The 22,980-nt window shown below is 39.3% G+C and overlaps 1 protein-coding gene across 1 annotated transcript in view; it reads left to right on the top strand.

Annotated features, from left to right (window-relative positions):
• Positions 1–22,204, top strand: part of cul1a (cullin 1a) — a 28,981-nt gene extending 6,777 nt beyond the window's left edge. The window contains exons 2-22 of the mRNA XM_055201347.2: positions 1,530–1,821; positions 1,952–2,129; positions 5,325–5,492; positions 5,575–5,625; positions 5,706–5,796; positions 5,883–6,046; positions 9,238–9,400; positions 9,492–9,622; positions 9,997–10,104; positions 10,175–10,281; positions 10,397–10,445; positions 10,538–10,669; positions 11,219–11,336; positions 14,881–14,957; positions 15,080–15,211; positions 15,923–16,015; positions 16,111–16,158; positions 19,692–19,774; positions 20,276–20,381; positions 21,323–21,436; positions 21,547–22,204. Of these exons, the coding sequence (XP_055057322.1) occupies positions 1,682–1,821; positions 1,952–2,129; positions 5,325–5,492; positions 5,575–5,625; positions 5,706–5,796; positions 5,883–6,046; positions 9,238–9,400; positions 9,492–9,622; positions 9,997–10,104; positions 10,175–10,281; positions 10,397–10,445; positions 10,538–10,669; positions 11,219–11,336; positions 14,881–14,957; positions 15,080–15,211; positions 15,923–16,015; positions 16,111–16,158; positions 19,692–19,774; positions 20,276–20,381; positions 21,323–21,436; positions 21,547–21,627 (2,334 nt within the window). The 5' untranslated portion in view covers positions 1,530–1,681 and the 3' untranslated portion in view covers positions 21,628–22,204. The remainder of the gene's footprint in view (positions 1–1,529; positions 1,822–1,951; positions 2,130–5,324; positions 5,493–5,574; positions 5,626–5,705; positions 5,797–5,882; positions 6,047–9,237; positions 9,401–9,491; positions 9,623–9,996; positions 10,105–10,174; positions 10,282–10,396; positions 10,446–10,537; positions 10,670–11,218; positions 11,337–14,880; positions 14,958–15,079; positions 15,212–15,922; positions 16,016–16,110; positions 16,159–19,691; positions 19,775–20,275; positions 20,382–21,322; positions 21,437–21,546) is intronic.
• The last annotated feature ends 776 nt before the right edge of the window (positions 22,205–22,980 follow it).

Below are 22,980 nucleotides of genomic sequence, written 5' to 3'. Positions count from 1 at the left end.
GAAAGTGAAGACAGCATCCGCGAGACGAGTCCTCTATCGCCCCCTATTGGCATTTGTTATAATACATACATAATGCTTTTTATATTTATAGGCCACAAAATGTTGTTTAATGTATCTTGGTTTTAATACTTTATTTGAACCAATTATTATTGCATCTTTGTAATTTTAAATGCTACTGCTCACTTGGGTCTATTTTTATTACCCCAAAATAACAAATTACTTCATTATCAGTTAGCAAAATAATTGTTAGGGACAGTCCTTGATTAGTTAAAACATTTAAAAATAATGTGATTTCAGTTTCTTACTCATTTATTTTATCATTGAGGGTTTCTTAAAAAGTGTAAAAATATTGTCTTGTCTCGTTCTCGTGAACCCAATCTCGTGTTTCGTCTCGTCTCGTGGATTAAGTGTCTCGTCACACCCCTAATCACTGTAGAGTTTTCTTTTGACAAATGACAAAGGTTTTTCTGTTATTAAAGTCTTTAATGCCATAGAATTTTGACAACAAACCAACAAAACTCCAGCTCACTGAAGATATTTTATATTAAAGATATCTTATTAAAGGTAGAAAGTGATTTAGTCAAGAGTAGTAAGAGATTTTTCTCTCAATGCTGTTGGATTAGCATAGGTGACAGACAGCAGTACAATTACGTAACTTCCCCTTTAAGACCAAAGTCCGGATTCACATGCGGGTTTTTTTAGCTGTTTATTTTCTCTTAAGACCTAAATGGTTGTGTTTATAAGGATACTTGCAAAGACAGGAATTTTGATGCATATATGTATTTAAGGCCAATAAAGCAGCAAAAATGCTAACGAGTTTAATGAGCAGTGAAAGCGTGGCTTGCACGCTCCTCTCACAATGAAACAGCGTGCGCATTTAGCTCAGTTGTTTGGGTTTCAATGGCTTAGTATCACTTGTTTTCAAACTGTGGTGCTTAAATACGTAAACAAACCAGAGCAGTATTACATGGTAAAAACGTTACGCTAAATGTACGATTACGAATATAATGCAATACTTCACATCATGTGTCTTTCCAAAATCACTTTAAATGTGAATAAACCAAAATCTACTGATCCCTGACACATTTGTCATGTATCTTCCATAATCTTTGAGCGAAAAGGGCCAATGGCAGAATTAAAATTTTTGGGTGAACTGTCCCTTTAAGTGTTTATGCTTGTTTTATAATAATATTTCCCAAGCCGGAATTATTATGGTATAACCATGTGTTGTCATGCAATCACTGTGTTGTATCTTTATGATCTCATGGTAGGAGAGTTAGTTAGTTTGCGTGGTTACAGCACTCGCTTCCAGCAGAATATTTTCTCTTCCTTGAATTGTTGCCATGGATACAAGCAAGGGAACCCCAGGATCTAATGAACTGTAGATTCCACACAAGGAATGTTTATCCCAGGGAAAACCTTTGTCGTTTCATCTTCTGCAGCCTGTTGTTTTTGCTTTGCTTTGATTTTGAAAACATTTTTACATCAAGTCATACTCGTAGCAGACTATGTGACTCTCTTCCCCGCAGGTTTCCTTCCTGACTGTCGCCGTTCCCTGAGGGTCTGACCCTCGTCATCCTCTCTAGCCGCTGGACCCCATGGAGGAGTAGCTCTTGAGTGACAGGTACGAGAACCAATTGCACGTCAAGACTCGCAGCGGCAGGGCCGAGAGGAAGAGAGGATGTCGTCTAACCGGACTCAGACCCCTCACGGTCTGAAGCAGATTGGGCTGGACCAGATCTGGGAGGACCTGCGGGCAGGTATACAGCAGGTGTATACCCGGCAGAGCATGGCCAGGTCGCGCTACATGGAGCTCTACACGTATCCTTTAGTTTTGTGCACTAACCAAAAGAGGTCGTGAAGATAAAGCTTAGTTTGCAAACGAAGGTCCAAAGCTGCAGTTTTACGATTTGTCAGCAGTCTGTTATGTCCTTAATTTCCTCTTTTACACTCATGTGTATAATTATTGCACTAGTGTGCATCAATCGAATCAGGCCCGCGTTGCAGGTGCCCCTCCGTCCAAACCTTCTAAGAAGACCTCCACACCCGGAGGAGCTCAGTTTGTGGGGCTGGAACTCTATAAGCGATTAAAGGAATTTCTGAAGAATTACCTTACAAACTTACTGAAGGTACATTTAAGCATTTTAAGAATGGTGTATGGTATCCGATTAGAGCTGCAAGGTTTGCATTGGAAGAAATGTTTTCTTTTCTCAGAAAGAATGTTGGTTACTATATAATTTTAAGTTTTAGTTTAGCAAATTAGCATTATCATATCACATAAGTCTATCATATATCGCATTTTATCATGCAGCCCTATATCGGATGTAAAGCATTTTATGACGAATATTGTTTGCCTTTTTTATCACTTTGATAAGTGTGTCTGCTAAATGCTTAAAGGGCACATATTATGCAAAATCTGCATACGCATAAAGATGTTTGGTTGGTGTGTAAACACAACCACTCTACAATGAAAAATCCACCCACTTTTTTAATAGCACTCTCATTATGAATGCCAATTTGATTCTCTTGTTAATGTGACCTCACACTGATAAAGCCCCGCCCACAGCCACTGACTGATAGTCCTGCATTACCCTCAGCGAGTTCCATGCTGTAAATCATATCTCAATAGTGAGACTATTGTATCAGACTGTATTCACAAAAATCAGAACTTTTTTTAACCGAACGCATGCGCTGTTTCTATTGGTAAGGGAATAAGGAGCTCATTTGCATTTAAAGGTACAGACACGAAAACGCACATTTTTTCTCCCAACCAATTCGGGGCATTTTGGACATGCTAATAAATGATCTTAGGGGTATTTTGAGCTGATACTTCTAACACATTCTGGGGACACCTAAAACTTATATTACAACTTGTAAAAATGGGCATAATATGTGCCCTTTAAAGAATTGGTCCATTTTCTAAAAAAAAAAAAAGGTAATTTACTCACCACCATGACATCTAAATTGTTGATGTCTTTCTTTGTTCAGTCGAGAAGAAATTATGTTTTTTTAAGGAAAACATTTCAGGATTTTTCTCATTTTAATGGACCCCAACACGTAACAGTTTTTTTAAAAGATCTCAAACGGGGCATAAGGGCAGGGCTCAACATAAAGGACTGCCCGTTAGCCCGGGGCAAGCGTGAGAGATGTTCGGGCCAGTAAAAAGTATTGTCACTTGCCGGATCGGGCCAGTGCTTCACCCTCAGTCACTAAAATGTATTTTCATCAATGTATATTATTTAACATCTTGGAAGCAGACATTTACTTGGGTAAAACACGACGAAAGAAACGATGCAATATTTTGCACAGTTTGCTGTCAGTTTACAGGTAAAGCAGGGGCGTAGCCACGAGGGGGCCTGGGTGGGCCTTGGCCCCCTCATTTACATGTTCCCCCCTCAGATTTCCAATTGCTTAAAATAAAATAAGAAAATGTTGATTTCTTAGTCTGATTGACAGCTGTTTTCTAACTTGATTAGATTAGCTCATGTCAAGTGTTGTTGTGCGTAACTTATGCTGTCATCTTTGCATGAGAGTTCATTAATATTTGGTGACAATGGCAGCTGGCATGCAAAGTACAATATATATATATATATATATTTATAAAACGGTTAGTTCCAATCCTTGATTCTGATTGGTCAATAGGTGTGCTTTATTCACAATAAAGCACTGCTATGACCGCTTCACCCAACGGTTCTATTTAATATTACTGCGCCCTTAGCAACACCCTTAGCAACACTTAAACATATAATGAGACAAAGTCTGAGAACAGTTTGTTGTTTTTATTTGAGCTTTCATGTTATTGTTCGCAGTCAGGGACTATTTTTCTAGCGGAAGGAATGCTTTTATTGATTTAACTTCATGAAAGTTGCACTAATATTTTTTTTACTTTAATATTGTGTAGTAACCGTTTTATAAAAGCAATAAGGTACTCGAGGCAAGTGCTGTATCGTGAATAAGTAACGGCTGAAGGGCTTCGCTACGTGCCTAACAACGCCCTTCAGCCGTTACTTATTCACGATACAGCACAGCCTCTCGTACCTTATTGCTTAAATATATATATATAGAGAGAGAGAGAGAGAGAGAGTGTGTTGCCCCCTCAAATTTAAGATGGGACCCCCAAAAATAAAATTCTAGCTACGCTCCTGAGGTAAAGCAGAAAAGTTGGGAGCCTTTTTTGTGGGAACATGTCTGTTGTATATGTGTACAATTATATTTGACTTTTGAATTATTATTTTTAAATAGGTGAATTTGTTTTTCTTGGGGCCAGTGAAAACTTTGGCAGGGCAAGTGAAAACCTGAACCTCTGGCCCGACCGGGCCAGTATAAAAAATTATTTGCGTTGAGCCCTGAGGGTCTTATCTACCGAAACGATTATCATTTTTGACAATAAAAATAAAAATATACACTTTTAAACAACAACTTCTCGTCTTGCCCCGGTCCTGTGACGCGTCATCACGTCAAGAGGTCACGGATGAGGTATGCGAAAATACGCCCCAGTGTTTACAAGTGTGGAGAAAGAGGACCGTTCCGAACTTGTTGTATGTGGAATGATACTAATTAAATTTTTTGTGTCAGTTTATTGTTTAAAATGGTCCGCAAATGTGCGTTTCATATATGTAACACCTGACCTTTCCACGGCATTACACAATTACGTGAGGTCGCGCTGGCGCTTCACAGGACCGGAGATAGATGAGAAGTTCTGGTTTAAAAGTGCATATTTTTTATTTTTCTTGCCAAAAATGACACTCGTTTTGCTAGATAAGACCCTTATGCCTCATTTGGGATCAATTCGAGTCCTTTGAATTTGCAATTTTAAACTACGTTAAAACTGTTACGTGTTGGGGTCCATTAAAGTCCATTGAAAAATCCTGGAATGTTTTCCTCAAAAAACATAATTTCTTCTTGACTGAGCAAAAAAAGACATCAACAATTTGGATGACATGGTGGTGAGTAAATTATCTGGATTTTTTTTAAGAAAATGGACTAATCCTTTAAATGAAATATTAATGTTCTCCTGTTCTTTTTTTATTAACTGTTTACTTTTATTGTTTCAGTGTCTTGTATTCAATCAAGCACTTTTATCGATGTGACATACAGATAAATTAAGTTTTGAATAGGCGTGATTAATTCTGAGTTGTTTTTAGAGGCAATATGTTATACATTATTATTATTGTTACACATCTCTCTAAAATGCTTGATTCTGATTGGCCAGTCGCAACATTCCAAGGTTCGTTCTTTTCAGATAACTATCGCTCAAAACTAATAGCACACGGTAACCGCTATTCGATAAGACTTGCTTAAACTGCTAAACGTTTTATTTTCAGGATGGAGAAGACCTCATGGACGAGAGCGTCCTTAAGTTCTACACACAGCAGTGGGAGGATTACAGGTTCTCCAGTAAGGTTCTTAATGGGATCTGCGCTTACCTCAATCGCCACTGGGTCCGCCGAGAGTGTGACGAGGGTCGAAAGGGGATCTATGAAATCTACTCTGTAAGCGTTTTTTTTTAATCTGTCCTGCTTTTATTCAATTTGCATTGTACGGTTTTTTTAATGCTGTTTAATGATTTTCCAGCTGGCTCTGGTGACGTGGAGGGAATGCTTGTTTCGGCCATTAAATAAGCAGGTAAAATCTGACATCATGTCACATCGGGCGGGTGGCTTTAATTTTAACAAACGCTGAATGGAGTTATCTTCTACTGCCAGGTCACAAATGCAGTATTGAAGCTGATCGAAAAGGAGCGGAACGGAGAAACCATCAACACCAGACTCATCAGTGGAGTGGTGCAGTCCTACGGTGTGACACCATGCCATGATTTTATCATAGTTTATATGTTTAAGTTAAGTTCTGGGTTTAGTAATGCCAAACTCTGTCGTCTGCAGTGGAGTTGGGTCTCAACGAGGACGATGCCTTTGCTAAAGGCCCGACCCTGTCCGTCTACAAGGAGTACTTTGAGAGCCAGTTCCTGGCCGACACCGAACGGTTTTATACAAGGGAAAGCACAGAGTTCCTGCAACAAAATCCCGTTACTGAGTACATGAAGAAGGTGAGATTGTAATGGATTACACTTTGATTTAACACCGTAATGTGCAGTTTGCAGCAATATGTAGTAATATGATTGAACTTAATATGATTTTAAGTTGCTTAAGTTTGAAAAGTTATGTTTCTTAGCTGTGTGAACGCAAACACGTCCTGTAAATGTCCTGGGATCGCTCCCGGAAAGAGGACCTAGTAAAATTGCCATAAGATACCCAGAAAGCCCTCAGTGTGAATGAGACACAGAAACAATGGCGTAAGGGGCGTGCTGTAGTGAGGACGCACGTGTCATTGCAACGTGAAGTTAAGGCTCAGCTCTTTAAAACGAGGTGGTTTAACATTCACGATGAGAAATGTCTGCAAAAAAGCAGAAATCAGTTAGCTCATCACTCTCCGCGCTGAAGCGGAGATCATTCACCAGCATAATAATAGCGCATCACGAGCTCATATGAGTTAAGGGCTCGTTATAGTTGTGCACAGGTCCTACGGCATAGCCGCAATGGCGTAGGTTCCGCGTCGGTTTTCATTTATACTTTTGTGTTGTCGTCCGCGTCGACGTGCAAACACACGCGCAAGACCGCTGGTTAACCCACAAACGAAGAAGAAACAGCAACTTGTTGTCTATGATTTGAGAAGACCAGCAATGATGGAAGTAAATAAACAGCGACTTTTGATGCAGTTTGAGTTAAATCACTCCTCAACTTGGCTCATCTTTGTTTTCACCTTCGCAAACGGAAATACCTATGACACCGTTTTTTTTACCTGACGGGAGGGGTTCTGGTGGACCAATCACAGCATTTGCGGTCCGCGTAGATCTGACGCACAGGCTACGGATAGCCTACGCCGTAGCTACAGCGTAGAACTTACGCACGACTATAAATCGGGCTTTAATAATAAACAAAAATGCTTGTGCGTCATCGCCACAAGATATTTCGTTCAGCTCTTTTTTAGCAGTTACATTCACATTAAGAAATATCTGCAAACTGGACTGAAGGGAGAGCTCATCAAATATCCAACTTTAACTGTGGGTTCACACCGCGTTTAATGCGTCAAATTCACCTCTACCGCGTCTAGTTTGCCACTTGAACATTTTAAATTTACTCGCTTCATTCACGCGTGAAAGCCACGCGTAAAATTCTAGTCATTGAGACATTCACGTGGATATTCGCCTCATGGGAGGGGCTTCTGCGACTCTGCTCGCTTCCTGTAATCATGTCACTATTGGGCAAGCTACTGATTGGTTAACGACGTGCGTTTTTCCGCCGAAGTTCAAATTTTGCAACTCACGCGTTTCCCGCGGCAACGCTCAATCTGCGCCATTCGCGCGAACCGGAAGCGTGAATGAGGCGGAATCGCATCTACCGTGCCGCTCTAAGCACCTCCTTCTCGCTGCGAGACCTCCAGATGCACGTCAACGCGTCTTAACATTGAAATCACTCGCGCTTGACGCCTCTACCGTGGCTGGTGTAAACGCAGCATAAAGCTGAGATTATTCATCACCAGCATACTCGAATGGCACGTCACGCGCTCCTATATATTGTTATCATAAACAAAAATGCACGCGAGTGGTTTCTGGAGAGAAAAATAATGGATAATAAGCAAACTTTAGACACTACCGAGAAAAAAACTACCAAGTGCAGGACCTCACTTTACGTGTCTTTCTGGGATATTTACAGTATCTGTGTGAATGCACTCACATTTTCCGGCAAATCATTGGCAGTGTGAATGAACCAAAAATCGTACGATCCCGGCCAAATCCTGGACGCATTTTCCGTGTATTTTCTTTGTGAAAAGGGCTATACTGTTAATCCGCAAAAAAATGTGGTAGGTGGAGCCAGATACACATAAAAACGTTTAACTTGACTGAAGCAACCTGATAAACTACAGTTGTTTACAGTAATGCTGCGTTCAGACCAGCCGCGGTAGAGGCGTCAAGCGCAAGTGATTTCAATGTTAAGTCAACGTAAAGGCACGTTGATGTGCGTCTTGGAGGTCTTGGGGCGCGAATAAGGCATTTAGCACGGCACAGTAGACGCAATTCCGCCTCATTCGCGCATCTAGCATGAATTGAGTGTTGCCGCGGCAAACGCTTAAGTTAGAAGCTAGCTCTAGTAGAGACGTGATTACAGGAAGCGAGCGGAGTCGCAGAAGCCCCTCCTAGAATTTCACGCAAGACTTTCACACGCGAACGAAGCGAGTAAACTCAAAATGTTCAAGCTGCAAACTAGACGCGGTAGACGCAAATTTAGGTAAGGGGGCGTGCACACCAGAGCGTTTATACACAGCTGAAAATGCCAAGTGGATGCCGACTGCAGGCTCAGCTTTTTTTTAATCTGAGCGCTTTGGTTGCTATCATAATTCTGCGTTCGTCAATGAACAATGTGCCGGTTGGTTGTTGTGATATTTGTTATGCCCCTCCTCCACTGTGATTGGACAGCTAAGTGAGAAGTGACATTGACAAGCTGAGCGTTTCACCCAAAGTTTAAATTTTTTTAACTCCGCATGGAAAAAACTCAGAGAAAAGCGGTGTGTGAAAAACGCTACCTTTTTGGCGTGCACGCTACCTTTTTGTTTTTTTAGTATTAAAGAATATAGGCAACCAAACTGGTGCCCTTTGACTTATGAAAAGTATTTTCAAATTAAAGTATTTTCTTTATTAAAGGCAAGAGCTGATCTTCAAAAAGCATTTTTCCAAAAGGTACACTTTGAAAAGTGGGGTTCGTCTTATTATCAGGGTCATCTTATATTTGGGACAATTGGGTATTATGGTACCTTTAAAATGGGTTGGGTCTTTCAGTGCAAGCTGCCTAAGACATGAAAGTGAGGACAAAAAACGCAGAAGGTACACATTACAAAATGACCCTAAGCAAATGTGCTAGTGCAAGTGTGTGCATAGATAAGTGTGAATGTACAGTGTAGATATGTATACGTAAACACATAAGTGTACAGTATATGGGTGATTATATAAATCCAGGTACATTTGGTTTACAAAGTTTTCTTTATCAGATGGTTATATTTTTAATTATTATAATAATTTGGTACTCATTGTCATGGATCACAAGATATGCATACATAGAAAGACAGTATATACATGTCTTGTCTGTGAAACCAGGTTATGAAATGTTACAGAATATTGTTAATGGTTGGTAAATAGCTGTTTTATGTTGAATAGAAGACTTATGTTGTGTTTTTGTTTTGCAGGCAGAGTCTCGTCTGCTGGAGGAACAGAGAAGAGTTCAGGTGTATCTCCATGAGAGCACACAGGATGAGCTGGCCAGGAAATGTGAGCAGGTTCTTATAGAGAAACACCTGGAGATCTTCCACACAGAGTTCCAAAACCTGCTAGACGCAGACAAGAACGAAGGTGTGAAGCATACCTCATATTACTTTTGTTTTTTTATCTTCGCAAGGGTCCTTTAGTTGTAGACATTAACCCTCGTTTTGTCCCCGTGTAGATCTCGGTCGCATGTACAATCTGGTGTCGCGCATCACGGACGGCTTGGGAGAGCTAAAGAAACTTTTGGAAACGCACATTTATAATCAAGGCCTGGCTGCTATAGAGAAGTGTGGCGAGTCTGCTCTCAATGTGAGTTCATGATGTTGCACCTTAGTCTCCTTAGCGGTGGTCAGTTTTAATTTTGTGGCGGGCTGAAAAGTAAATGAGTGTATGGGAATGCACAACGACGCTCTCACTTGTATGATGTCACAGCAGTAGGCAGCGCAAATATAACCACATGCCTATAATCCCTCCCCAAAACCAAACCATGGGGTACTATGCAATGGAAGAGCGCCATTAGTGTTGCAATGCTTGCTTAAGGTTATCATACCGCCAAAATCTCACACCGGCCCATGCCTAGTGTTTACTTTTTGTTTAGTATCTGAGGACAGTAAGCATCGCAAGCATCCACCGTTTGTGTGGTCTGTTTATAACTGCTGTATTTGTGTTTTATTTTCTCATAGGACCCCAAAATGTACGTCCAGACCATTTTGGATGTCCACAAAAAGTACAACGCCCTGGTCATGTCGGCATTCAATAACGATGCTGGTTTTGTGGCAGCTCTGGACAAGGTATTCAAGTCAGCCTTTTAAGAATACTCATCCTCGAGGATTAGTTAACAAATATTTGATTTCTCTTTAGGCGTGCGGGCGTTTCATCAATAACAATGCCGTTACAAAGATGGTTCAGTCCTCCAGCAAATCGCCCGAACTACTGGCCAGATATTGCGACTCGTTGCTCAAGAAAAGGTTTGCATGGATTGGATTGGCTTTATGAATCATTTGCATTGTTGTGCGTTAAGCATTAGGCACCGTTTACATCCGCCTGTTTAATAATGTACTCAAAGCTCTCTCATGTTTTTAGTTCCAAAAACCCAGAGGAGGCCGAACTTGAGGACACTCTCAATCAAGTGGTGCGCTTCACAATATCACAGCACCACAGTGCACTTTTACCTCATTGCTCTTACGTTACGTCTATATTGATTTCCCTTCCTCTCATCTCTAGATGGTGGTGTTCAAGTACATCGAGGACAAGGACGTGTTTCAGAAGTTCTATGCAAAGATGCTGGCCAAACGTCTGGTCCATCAGAACAGTGCCAGTGATGATGCAGAGGCCAGCATGATCTCCAAACTAAAGGTTTGGCTTTTATACCATTCATCTTGTACAATTATACAGTTGTGTTTGAATGCATAATAAAGTTCAGATTTAGGATACAAGAATTTAGTGCAGATGTCAAGGAAGCATATTACAAATAGGACTGTCACGATTATGACATTTTGCTGACGGTTAATTGCTTAACAAATTGTGGCGATTATGACGATTAAATGTCTGTTTTATTGCTTTGACATTTTGTTCATGAAATAATTTTCACACATTGTTGTTCACTGTATTGAATAGCTACACTATCAGTTAAGGAAGCGCCATCTGGTACGGTCTCGTTTATACAGGCACTGCAGCTCCCCCTTGTGTTTTTTAAAGAGATGTGCAATCATTGGGGTGATCTGAAATCATCGCGATGAGTTCAAACTATTGCGACGAGACAATTATTTAATCATTGTGACAGCCCTAATTATGAATATTATAGTAATCTGCAGAAATTGTGGGGGTATTTTTATTCTTACTTAAATGTTCTTGTTTTAGTTGTTTTACTGTCCGAATATCTGATGGTTGGTTTGTCGTTTTCAGCAAGCCTGCGGCTTTGAATACACATCAAAACTGCAGCGCATGTTTCAGGACATCGGAGTGAGCAAAGACCTCAATGAACAATTCAAGAAACACCTCACAAACTCTGAGCCTTTGGACTGTAAGTATGAGTTTTACTCTTCAGTAGGGCTGCAACAACTAATCCATAAAATCGATAATGAAATTCGTTGCCACCACAACTGTCGGACAGTGCAGACATGCGTCAGCGCAAACTGTGCGCTTATAATTAAAGTCAGGCCCTGTTTCTTCATTCAACGCAAGCTGTTTGTTTAAAAGCAAGGCAGAGTTGCCCGGACCGCAGCGTTGCCAGGTCCTCTGCCTTTCGGCTGAAATGGGCTTCTTTTAAACTTGTTTCTGCAGGTTAGGGATGGAAGGATTTGGTTCATTAGCATGTATTAGTTGGTATTTGGGCTGTGAATAGTTATTGGGATGCTTTTGGACTAATTCAGAATGACCATTTTGTTAAGCAGATCTGGCAACCCTAACAGGACAAAGGAAGGAAAAGCGCAAAAGAACGCTGGTTAATAAAGATTTAATTTCGTCATTTAATATAGCCAAGTTTGTATTTGTTTAATTGTTGTTGGGTTTTCATAAAAATAGTAATGCACCACAAACTAAGCATCTGTTTTAAAGGGACAATAAGTAGGATTTTCCCCCATCTAGTGGTGAAATTGTATTTTGCATTCAAACAAATATTGCTCTCTAGCGCCTCGCTTTTCCAAATGCGTGTTGCAACTATGGTAGCCGTTATGTATAGAGATCGACCGATACTCATTTTTTTAAACCGATGCCAATAACAAATATTTGGATGCTTATTTGCCCGATAACCGATATGCTGAACCGATTTTTATTTATTGTTATACTTCTGTTTTTGACATAATAATTACTACAACACTACTGAACTGAACAAACCCTTATAATAATAATCATCATCACAATCACTCCCTCTTTGCATACAAAGTAATAAATAGAGGGGTCTGAAAGAGTGAAGAATAATATTAATTTAATGAATAATGTAGAAACTATATTCCCAATACATGGACCATTCCAAACACCCCTATCATTTCGTCAGAAATGGACTGATCCAAAGGTCCCGCTGCGGTTGGCAGCGGGAGAGAGAGAAAAGTATAGCGGAGTTGGCTGCTTGTTATACATAGTTTATAGAGTAAAACAGGTGGATTAAGTGCCTTTTTTGGAATAATATGGTTGTTTTGACCAGCAACATGTAGCCTTCAGCAGTCCAACAAGTAGTTAGCAAAGAGGTTTTACAAATAATATCACTGACTGGAATACTACATTCATGAAAGTAACAAACAAAACGGCTTATATATCACTGAATTTCTTAACTGGTAATGTTATTTGATGTCAGAATAATTAATATTTTGTTGTTATAGCTTATGAAATGGCTGTTGACAGCGCTGTTATCTATGCATTTACTCGCGCATTAACTGTATCAAACTGTGACCGCTTGCGGAGGTAATAAATAATTAATTCATATCCACAGACATTTATATAGATATTTTAGCAAAATAATGTTTGGTAAATCTGGTAAATTTTAATATAACTTAGGGTAAATCTTGTTAACCGCTTCAGCCTTCAACCCCGGTAAGTGAACAGCACGTGATTTTGTGAGTTCGTCTCTATTTTTGGACAAACTGAATACATTGCTTTTAATATATCAACTTATTTAACATAACATACATTAATGCACAAATAAGATGTGTTATAAATGCCTCAGATGCAAAGTAAGTATACTCAAAGTCCTTTTAATGAAGTCGCGTCACTCCGCCGTCATATTTGCTGTGCACGTTGCTGCTGCTGTGAGCTCCTCTCCTCAGATGCGTCCAGCGCGCAATTCTCAATTCTCTCGTTTATCGGTCAATCCGATATCACAAACCCGATATCCGATCATCGGAAAATGCTCAAATATCGGGGAAAATATCGGAAAACAGATATATCGGTCGATCTCTAGTTATGTACTCCGTGATCTCAGCTGGTTCACATTTTCTGCATGAAAACGCGTTGTGAAAACGCGTTGGTAGGTTAGTAGGGCTGTCACTTTTGAGAAAATCAAATTCGAACGGATATCGAATATCATGCAATGTATTCGAATATATTCGAATATATATTCTCCCCCCCGCACGCATCAAAAAAAAAAAAAACGTAATGGCGATACAATCGCATATTTATTAACAGTGACGGTCATAAACAGGACTGTCTGGATTACTTTTTTACTTAATGTTTGAAACAGCAGGTTATCAACTTATAAATATAGGGCCCTATAATTTCCGCGATCACGGAATCGCAGACGGAATCGCGGAATTGGGTAATTAACACGGAATCTAGTATTAACGTGGAATTTTGCGGAATTTTACGTATTTTGAATAAAATTATGTTTTTGTGTGGGAGACGAACGTATGTCTGGGGGAAATGCAGACCGGGAAGTAAATCTGGGCGACACGCCCCCTCCCGTCGTTTCAGACCCCCTCCAAAACACTGAAACCATGGCGAAGCGGCTCTCCACGACTCTGCTTTCGTCAGCGAAAAATTTAGAAATTCGACGCTAAGCACCTAGTTCCGAGCAGGTCTCACATGACTTTTATGTGACCAGAGAACTGTTATTTTGGAAGTTTTGTCAACACTCTGTTCACGGTGAGCGCAAAGATACATGCACTCTCTCATCCATGTCTGTCTCACTGTACCTCTCTCATGTGCACGCGCTCACGCATCTGTCCGAAGTGCGAACACAAATCCTCATGTATTTGTTCAGTTTTATGCATTTCAAGCGAGCTGAGGCAAACTAACTATCCCTTGCATTTAAAATATAATTATCTGCATCATGGCGCCGCTCTCTGTCTCTCTTTCACTCGCACGTGCAAAGAGCTGCGTGCTCATGCTTTCCTAAGTCAGATCACTATTCTGTGTATGTTTGTAAAGTTATATGCATTTCAAGCGATTGTGTATAAAATATGGATCGCGTTCCGCTGGATTGATGTGTTTAAGGCACTTCTGAAGGCACCACTGCTTTGACACCTTGTTGTAGCCTCTGCAACAACACTAAACAATGCATTGAATTGAGTTGTGTGTGTGTGTGTGCGCGCGCGCGTGTGTAAATGCATCTTTTATAGTCATTAAGTAATCCTGTTATCCAGTTTTTCCCCAAATCATTTACATTTTAATCATTAACATTAAAGGCACACTCTTTTAAAAGTAAAGGGTAAAAAATATAATTGCCAAAAATTTAAACGGATAAAACTGAATTTGCAAACATTAAAACGGAGAAAACGGAATTTGGGAAAAAATAAAACGGAATTTGGGAAAAAATAAAACAGATTTTATAGGGCCCTATAAATAACAACTTATATGAATAAAAAAAATTCAGAACAGGTACAAACAATATATGACAACTTAAACAGCAGCAGGAGTAAGGCATATAGCCAAGCCCAAAACGGAATTTGCTCCCGCAGATTTCGGTGGAAAACTCTCCGGAATTCCGCGGATTAATTGCTGTCATTGACAAGCACACATATTATTTAGCTATAATAAAAGTCTGATAAATCTGAGTAATATTTGCTTTTATCCGATTAATAATCGTTAGTTGCAGCCTCATCGCTTAGATATTGTGATGTTGTTTTGTTTTCTAGTGGACTTCAGCATCCAGGTGCTAAGCTCAGGTTCCTGGCCTTTCCAGCAATCCTGCACGTTTGCCCTGCCGTCAGAGGTAATACGAACCACATCTAATTCTTCTACAATGAACCATGTTTCTCTTTTAGATTTAGCTGACATCTGAGTCAGCTTCCAAAGTAAAATAGATAAAAATCTTGATTTCTCCTGCATACACAGTTGGAGAGGAGCTACCAAAGGTTCACAGCCTTCTACGCCAGCAGGCACAGCGGCCGTAAGCTCACCTGGCTTTACCACCTGTCCAAAGGAGAACTGGTCACCAACTGCTTCAAAAACCGCTACACCTTACAGGTATGCCAAGATGAATAGGATTTGAATGCTGCATATTTCTGCCGTACATGTGTTAACCTTTAGATTTAAAGATACGACTTTTGAGTATTTTGAGTCGTTTCTTTTATAAAATATTTGAATTAACATTTGTGCATTTGGTGGATCCTTTTATCCTTACAGTGCATTCAAATTATATGTTTTTATACTAGGGATGCACCGATAGGATTTTTTGGACCGATACTGATTTAAACAGACAACTTCTGGCCGATACCGATATTAAACACTTGTACACAATACTATACAGTTGGTCTATTAGCTAGTTTATTTCTGTATCAAATTATTTTTACTGAACATGGATTGGATCTAATTAACATTCAACTGACCAACATAATAAGAGAGCACAAATTAAGCTAAAACAAATATAATAAGACAGCATGACAACCTTCAAAGGGGGTTTGTGCTATTCAGCATTTCTTTTATTAAATTAACTCATTTTTTACATATAATGGATTTCTTTATGCAGTTAATTAATAAACAATCGGTATCGGCCTTTCTCGTGCTATTGCCGATATGCCGATGGTTTCAAATTCATCAAAAATCGGCCGATAAATATCGGCGCCCGATACATCGGTGCTTCACTGTTTTATACTGATTTCTGGATATTGAGCTCATGACCTTTGCGGTGTCAACCAGCTATAGGAAGACTAAATACATGAATGTTTCTGCCTCCAGGCCTCCACGTTCCAGATGGCCATTTTACTGCAGTATAACACAGAAGATGTTTATACGGTGCAGCAGTTGACAGACAGCACACAGATCAAAATTGTACGTGAACAGAGCTGCATTCAGTATAGTGCAACTTTCAACTGTTCACATTAGAAAATTAATCACTCCACACATTTTTTCTTTTTTTGTTTTAGGATATACTGGTGCAAGTTTTGCAAATATTATTGAAATCCAAGTTGCTGGTAAGTGATTTGGTTCTTTCCTTGATTCTACTACACAATTAGATGCCTGAAAATGACTCTGACCCCCCCCACAAACCCTCCTCGATGTATATGATTATATTTTCAGATTAACACACTCGAGTTATAGTAGAAAATGTCTTGGCTGTTCCAAGATTTGTGGTGCTTCGGATTTAAATCCCAAAAAAGTGCATCCATTCTTCATAAAAGTAATCCACACGGTTTTCAGAGTTTAACAAAGGCCTTTTGAAGGAAATTGATGCAATTTTGTAAGAAAAATTGTAAATCTAAAATAACTACGTTCCGGTAACAACTGATGCTCATTAACGAGAGAGAGCATTTCCCAGCATATAACATAGGGCTGGGTATTGACAAGGGCCTCACGATACAATACGTATCACGATACGATACGTTGTGCGCTGCGATACATTACACTACTTTTTTTATCAAAAATGTCTAAAAAATTAGAGCTGATTTTTTTGTTCTTAAAGCCAAAGTGCGTCCACACGTCAGCTTTGAAAGCTGCAGGCGTTTTTAAATTTTCTCACTCCCGCTAACTTCTGAGACATCGGCCGAATGGTCGTATATGACAGATAAATGGACAGCGACAACTACAGCAGCAGCGGAGGAGATCGTTTGACGCATAAAGAGGATTTGATTTTTTTTTCGATAGTAGAGATTGAAATATCGATACACTATCGTGGAAAAATTTATCACGTGTTTATTCACTACTGCACTACGTCTGGTACGCTACGTCATACGCTGGGAATGCACTTTACAAGCTAAAATAACTAGCTCGCGATAACTACTGACGCGCGTTCATGAGATATGCTCTGGGAAACACACTGACATTGGACTTGCCGCACAAAACGTAAAAAAATACTCATTTCGAATTCTATTTCCTGCCTGGCATTTTGATTTTTGAGCTTCCACGTTTGTCACTACGGCACCACGTTTCGTACACTACGTCATACACTGGAAATCAACTTTACAATCTAAAACAACTACTGATGTGCGTTCATGAGAGAGTGCGTTTCCCAGCGCATGACATAGGACTTGTCACACAAAATGTAAAAAAAACCTTGTTTCGAATTTTATTGTCTGTCTGGCATTTTGATCTCTGCGCTTCCACGTTTGTCACTACGGCACTAGGTCTTGTGCGCTACGTCATACGCTGGAAATGCACTTTACAATCTAAAAAAACTAGCTTCAGGTAACGACTGACACGCGTTCACGAGTGCGTTTCCCAGCGTATGAGATGAAGTGCCGTTGTGACGAACGTAAAAAATACTCGTTTTAGAATTCTATTTCCTGCCTTGCATTTTGATCTTTGCGCTTCCACGTTTGTCACTACGGCACTACGTCTCGTACGCTACGTCATACGATGGAAACGCACTTTACAATCTAAAAAAACTAGCTTCAGGTAACGACTGACACGCGTTCACAAGTGCGTTTCCCAGCGTATAACGTTGCGTATGAGATGAAGTGCCGTTGTGACGAACGTAAAAAAATACTCGTTTTAGAATTCTATTTTCTGCCTGGCATTTTGATCTTTGCCTCTACGTTTGTCCCTATGGCACTACTACTAAAATAACTAGCTTCCGGTAACGACTGACGCATGTTCACGAGTGTGTTTCCCAGCGTATGACGTAGAATATGAGATGTTGTGTCATTGTCACAAACATAAAAAAAATCAGTTTTAGAATTATATTTCCTGCCTCCCATTTTGACCTTTGCGCTTCCACGTTTGTCACTACGGCACTAGGTCTCGTATGCTACGTCATACGCTGGAAATGCACTTTACAATCTAAAATAACTAGCTTCAGGTAACGACTGACGCACGTTCACGAGTGCATTTCCCAGCGTATAACGTAGCGTATGAGATGAAGTGATGTTGTGATGAACGTAAAAAAATACTCGTTTTAGAAGGCGGGACCTATTCCACCGTACCGCGCATTTTGATCTTTGCCTCTACGTTTGTCACTACGGCACTACTTCTAAAATAACTAGCTTCCGGTAATGACTGACGCCCGTTCATGAGTGTGTTTCCCAGCGTATGATGTAGCGTATGAGATGTTGTGTCATTGTCACAAACGTAAGAAAATTAGTTTTAGAATTCTATTTCCTGCCTCCCATTTTGACCTTTGCGCTTCCACGTTTGTCACTATGGCACTAGGTCTCGTACGCTACGTCATACGCTGGAAATGCACTTTACAATCTAAAATAACTAGCTTCAGGTAATGACTGACGCACGTTCACGAGTGCATTTCCCAGCGTATAACGTAGCGTATGAGATGAAGTGATGTTGTGATGAACGTAAAAAAATACTCGTTTTAGAATTCTATTTCCTGCCTGGCATTTTGCTCTCTGCACTTCCATGTTTGTCACTACGGCACCACTACTCGTACGCTACGTCATACGATGGAAACGCGCTTTACGATCTAAAATAACTAGCTTCAGGTAACAACTGACGTGCGTTCACGAGTGCATCTCCCAGCGTATGATGTAGCGTATGAGATGTAGTGTCATGGTGACAAATGTAAAAAAATACTAGTTTTAGAATTCTATTTCCTGCCTAGCATTTTGATCTTTGCCTCTACGTTTGTCTCTACAGCACTACTACTAAAATAACTAGCTTCCGGTAACGACTGATGCATGTTCACGAGTGTGTTTCCCAGCGTATGACGTAGAATATGAGATGTTGTGTCATTGTGACAAACGTTAAAAAATCAGTTTAGAATTCTATTACCTGCCTGACTATAAGCCGCACCAAAGTATAAGCCGCATCATTCAAAAATGGGTCATTAAGATGAAATAACATATATAAGTTACAGTGGACTACACGTCGCGTTTATTTAGAAAATTTTCATAAAATCCAAGCCGAAGAACAAACATTTAGTCTGGAAAGGCGAGTTATTCAATTAAACAACAGCAGACAGAACAGCAGGCTGAATAGATGTCTGTATGTTAAAGTAATATTATCAGTTATTTAAACGATAAGCCGTAGCATACAGAACTTACCTGGAAGGTTGAATAGTATAAATTAACCAAACAAGCCAACTAGCGAAAAGTTCGCATACTCGTCATTCCACATTACTGAATCCATTAAATTACTTAAATACAGGAGCAGCATATAGCGGACTCTCACGGCTGTAGACGGTAATAATGTCTTTTGCCTCATAAATGTCAAAATTAATTCATACTGACTTACAAGGCGCACCTGACTATAAGACGCAGCACCAGCCAAGTTATGAAAAAAATTGTATACATCGAGGATGGCTTGCGGGTGAGTAAATTTTTTGGTCAACTATCCCTTTAACAGCTCAGAACTCCATTTATAGTCTTGATAAATGTCTCTGGTCTGATGTACATTTATTTTATAAAATGATTACCTTAATAATAATAATGATGATGATGGGTAAAATCAAGCACAGCCCTATGTATATTTTATCTTTTTGAATATTGTTTCTTCACTCAGAAATGCTATTTCTTGACTATAACAGACCGATACTTATTGCATTAATGTGTTTGTGCAGGTTCTGGAGGATGAGAATGCAAATGTGGATGAAGTGGAATTCAAACCCGACACTCTCATAAAACTTTTCTTGGGTTATAAAAAGTAGGTCAGCATGGCAACTTATGGTGTGTTCAGGTCATGTCGGATATATCGTATTTACGAGATAAATGTGTGTGAATGCCACCACAAAGTCGTAAACCGGAGAGGAAACTCAAGATTTTCTGTAAGCCTCAGTTTACAAGTTGGTCAGTCACAAACGATGCAATGTCTGTTAGTTATTTACAACAAAATAATTAAAATGTAAAATTACAGTGTACAGTTGCTTCATAAACGTAAACAAACAAAAGCATAAACAAAACACCTGATGCGCTTTTTTTGTAAGAATAGTTAATGATCCTTGCTATATTTCGTGCAATTCGTTAAAAAAAAGGTGCACTGCCATCTTGCGCCGACGAAAGTGACTTGAACCCATCTGACATCGTAAAAACCAACGTATTGGCTCATAAATATGAACAACAACACTTGAGAACATACAATTTAATCTCTCATACTGTGCTCTCAATTGCTGCTGTTGTGAATATTAATGGCTGTTTTTCTATCTAGTAAAAAGCTGCGAGTAAACATTAATGTGCCAATGAAGACGGAGCAGAAACAGGAACAGGAAACGACCCACAAAAACATTGAGGAGGACCGAAAACTCCTTATTCAGGTATCCACATCCAGCCATTGCATAATTGTGACTTTGGCTGTGCAAGGCTAAAGTCTCAAAATGTAATAATGAGATTAGGAGCATCAAAGTTTGATTTCGATCATTCAATTTACTCAGTATAAAAGATATCACGGTTAAATTTCATAGAATGATCTTTACGTTATGTAGAAAACTGTAAATCACAAGAAAATTACATTAGCTGGGTCACAGTGGGCAGTATTTCTTTATGCTGTACTTTGAAATATTTAAGTATGATCAATCACAGCATTTTAAGGGACACTCCTGATTTTCGAGCTCCCCTAGAGTTAAATTTTTTTTTTTTACCATTTTGGAATCCATTCAGCTGATCTCCGGGTCTGGTGGTACCACTTTTAGCATAGCTTAGCATAATCCATTGAATCTGATTAGACCATTAGCATCGCGCTAAAAAAATAACTAAAGAGTTATTGAAAGTAACCAAGGGCACTATTTTTAGGCAGTGCGTAATATCATGTTACGGCAGCAAAGTCCTTGATTATTACGCCAGAATGAGAGTATAGTTCCTAGCCATATCTACCTGAAAATCGCAACTTTTAATTTTCCGTCGGTCTTAGTACACAATGTAACTACAGAAGAGTCAAGTTTTAAATAGGAAAAATATAAAAATTCTTTGGTTATTTTTAGCGCGATGCTAATGGTCTAATGGGATTCAATGGATTATGCTAAGCTATGCTAAAAGTGCTATCGCCAGACCCGGAGATCAGCTGAATGGATTCCTAAACGGCAAGAATCAAATGTTTAACTCTAGGGGAGCTGGAAAATGAGCATATTTAAAAAAAAGTGGAGTGTCCCTTTAAATATTGCAAAACAAAAACCATTGTCATTATTTAAAAGGATTAGCACACAGTACATATGCTGCAAAATACACTTTTATTTATAAATACAAATTGGTCTTACTGCAGGCGGCCATCGTGAGAATCATGAAGATGAGGAAAGTCCTGAAGCACCAGCAGCTCCTTGCAGAAGTTCTGAATCAGCTCTCATCGCGGTTCAAACCCAGAGTCCCCGTCATCAAGGTCAGTTACCCTTATGGTTTACAGGCATCATTTACAGTATTGATTATGACTTTAACATCATTGAAAAACCATCCTCCTCATGCTGTACACAACTGTCTTTGTTCTTGCAGAAGTGCATTGACATCCTCATAGAGAAAGAGTATCTGGAGAGGGTGGATGGAGAGAAGGACACCTACAGCTACCTGGCCTAAACCTACAGCTACCCCTCCACGGCCTTCTGTCTGTCTCTCACGCATATTGTTTTTTTTTTTTTTAAATAAGTTGTTTCTCTGGTAATAAATATCATTCCTCTTGATGCTGGACTTGTTTTGAAGGAATTTTTAAAAGGACAAACAAGCGTGTGTGAGTTCAACTTAACTGTTTTATTGGACCGCCTCTCCTCTGGATGGACAAGATTGTACATACATGCATAAATACATACATACATACAGAGAGATGTTGAGCTTTAATCTTGCAAAATGAAACATTACAGGTTTAAAATGCCAAATTGGAAATAAACCTTTCACGTTACGCATGCTATTGCCCATCAGCATTAAAATGAATAAAAATATAAACAAGGTTAAACTGAAATCCCATAGCGGTTAAAATGCCTGGATAATGTTTTAAGATATGAAACAGAAAAAAATAGGAAAAGGTGCAATTTTAGGTGCACATGCCAGGGAGAAAAGACCGGTTTGTGTATTCTGAATTGTTTCCTGCTACCAGAAAACCATTTGTATAGTGTGGTTCACTTTTTTAAATGTGTGTTAAATAAAAGAATTAAATGTTTCCGTATGTATTTCTGAAACTGTAAAATTACTGACACCCAAAAAACTTAGGGGACTTTACATTTGAGGACTAAGCCCATGTGGATCCATACCACTTAAATGCAAGAAACTATGGTGATTTTTAGATTCGGTGTTTTGCTTCATAAACCCAGAACACAAGTTATAAAAAAAAGAAATGGTACAAAGGAACTTGCGAGTCTCCCTGCCCTGTCCCCTTGACTATTAATTGTGTGTTCACATGGCTCCAAAAAGCCAGTGGCAGAGAAATAGCTGACGTGTCAGATGCCTTTGAAACTATGGGGGTGATGATTGATACAGTATTATAAAAAACGTGTGTTTTAAATTAGTTTAAAGAAACGCAGGCTGAAATGATCAAAACGCATAGACAAGTCTGACTCAAACGAAGAACCAACCAAAAACTTGTTTTCATTTCTGATAAGGAATTTTCTAACTAATCACATTTTCCAATTTACTCTCCGTGCATGTCTAGATGGACCAATCACAGTTAGAGATTTCATATATAATAAAAACAACCATTCTCCTCATGCTGTACACCAGTGATTCTCAAACTGGGGGCGGCCCAGTTTAGTGACATTTTATTTAAAAAAGTTATCATAAATTCTGTGTAAATAGAAAAACCTCAGAAAAAGAAGGCTACTTATCAACACCACTACATTGTATAATTTAAAGGGGACATACCATGAAAATCTGTCCTTTTTAATGTTTAAGTGCTAAAATTGGGTCCCCAGTGTTTCTATGAACCTAAAAATTTAGAAA

This window comes from Misgurnus anguillicaudatus, chromosome 2, assembly GCF_027580225.2.
Source record: "Misgurnus anguillicaudatus chromosome 2, ASM2758022v2, whole genome shotgun sequence".
Lineage (NCBI taxonomy): Eukaryota > Metazoa > Chordata > Actinopteri > Cypriniformes > Cobitidae > Misgurnus > Misgurnus anguillicaudatus.
The sequence above is the reverse complement of the archived record's forward strand: the minus strand, read 5'-3'. Positions and strand labels throughout refer to the sequence as shown.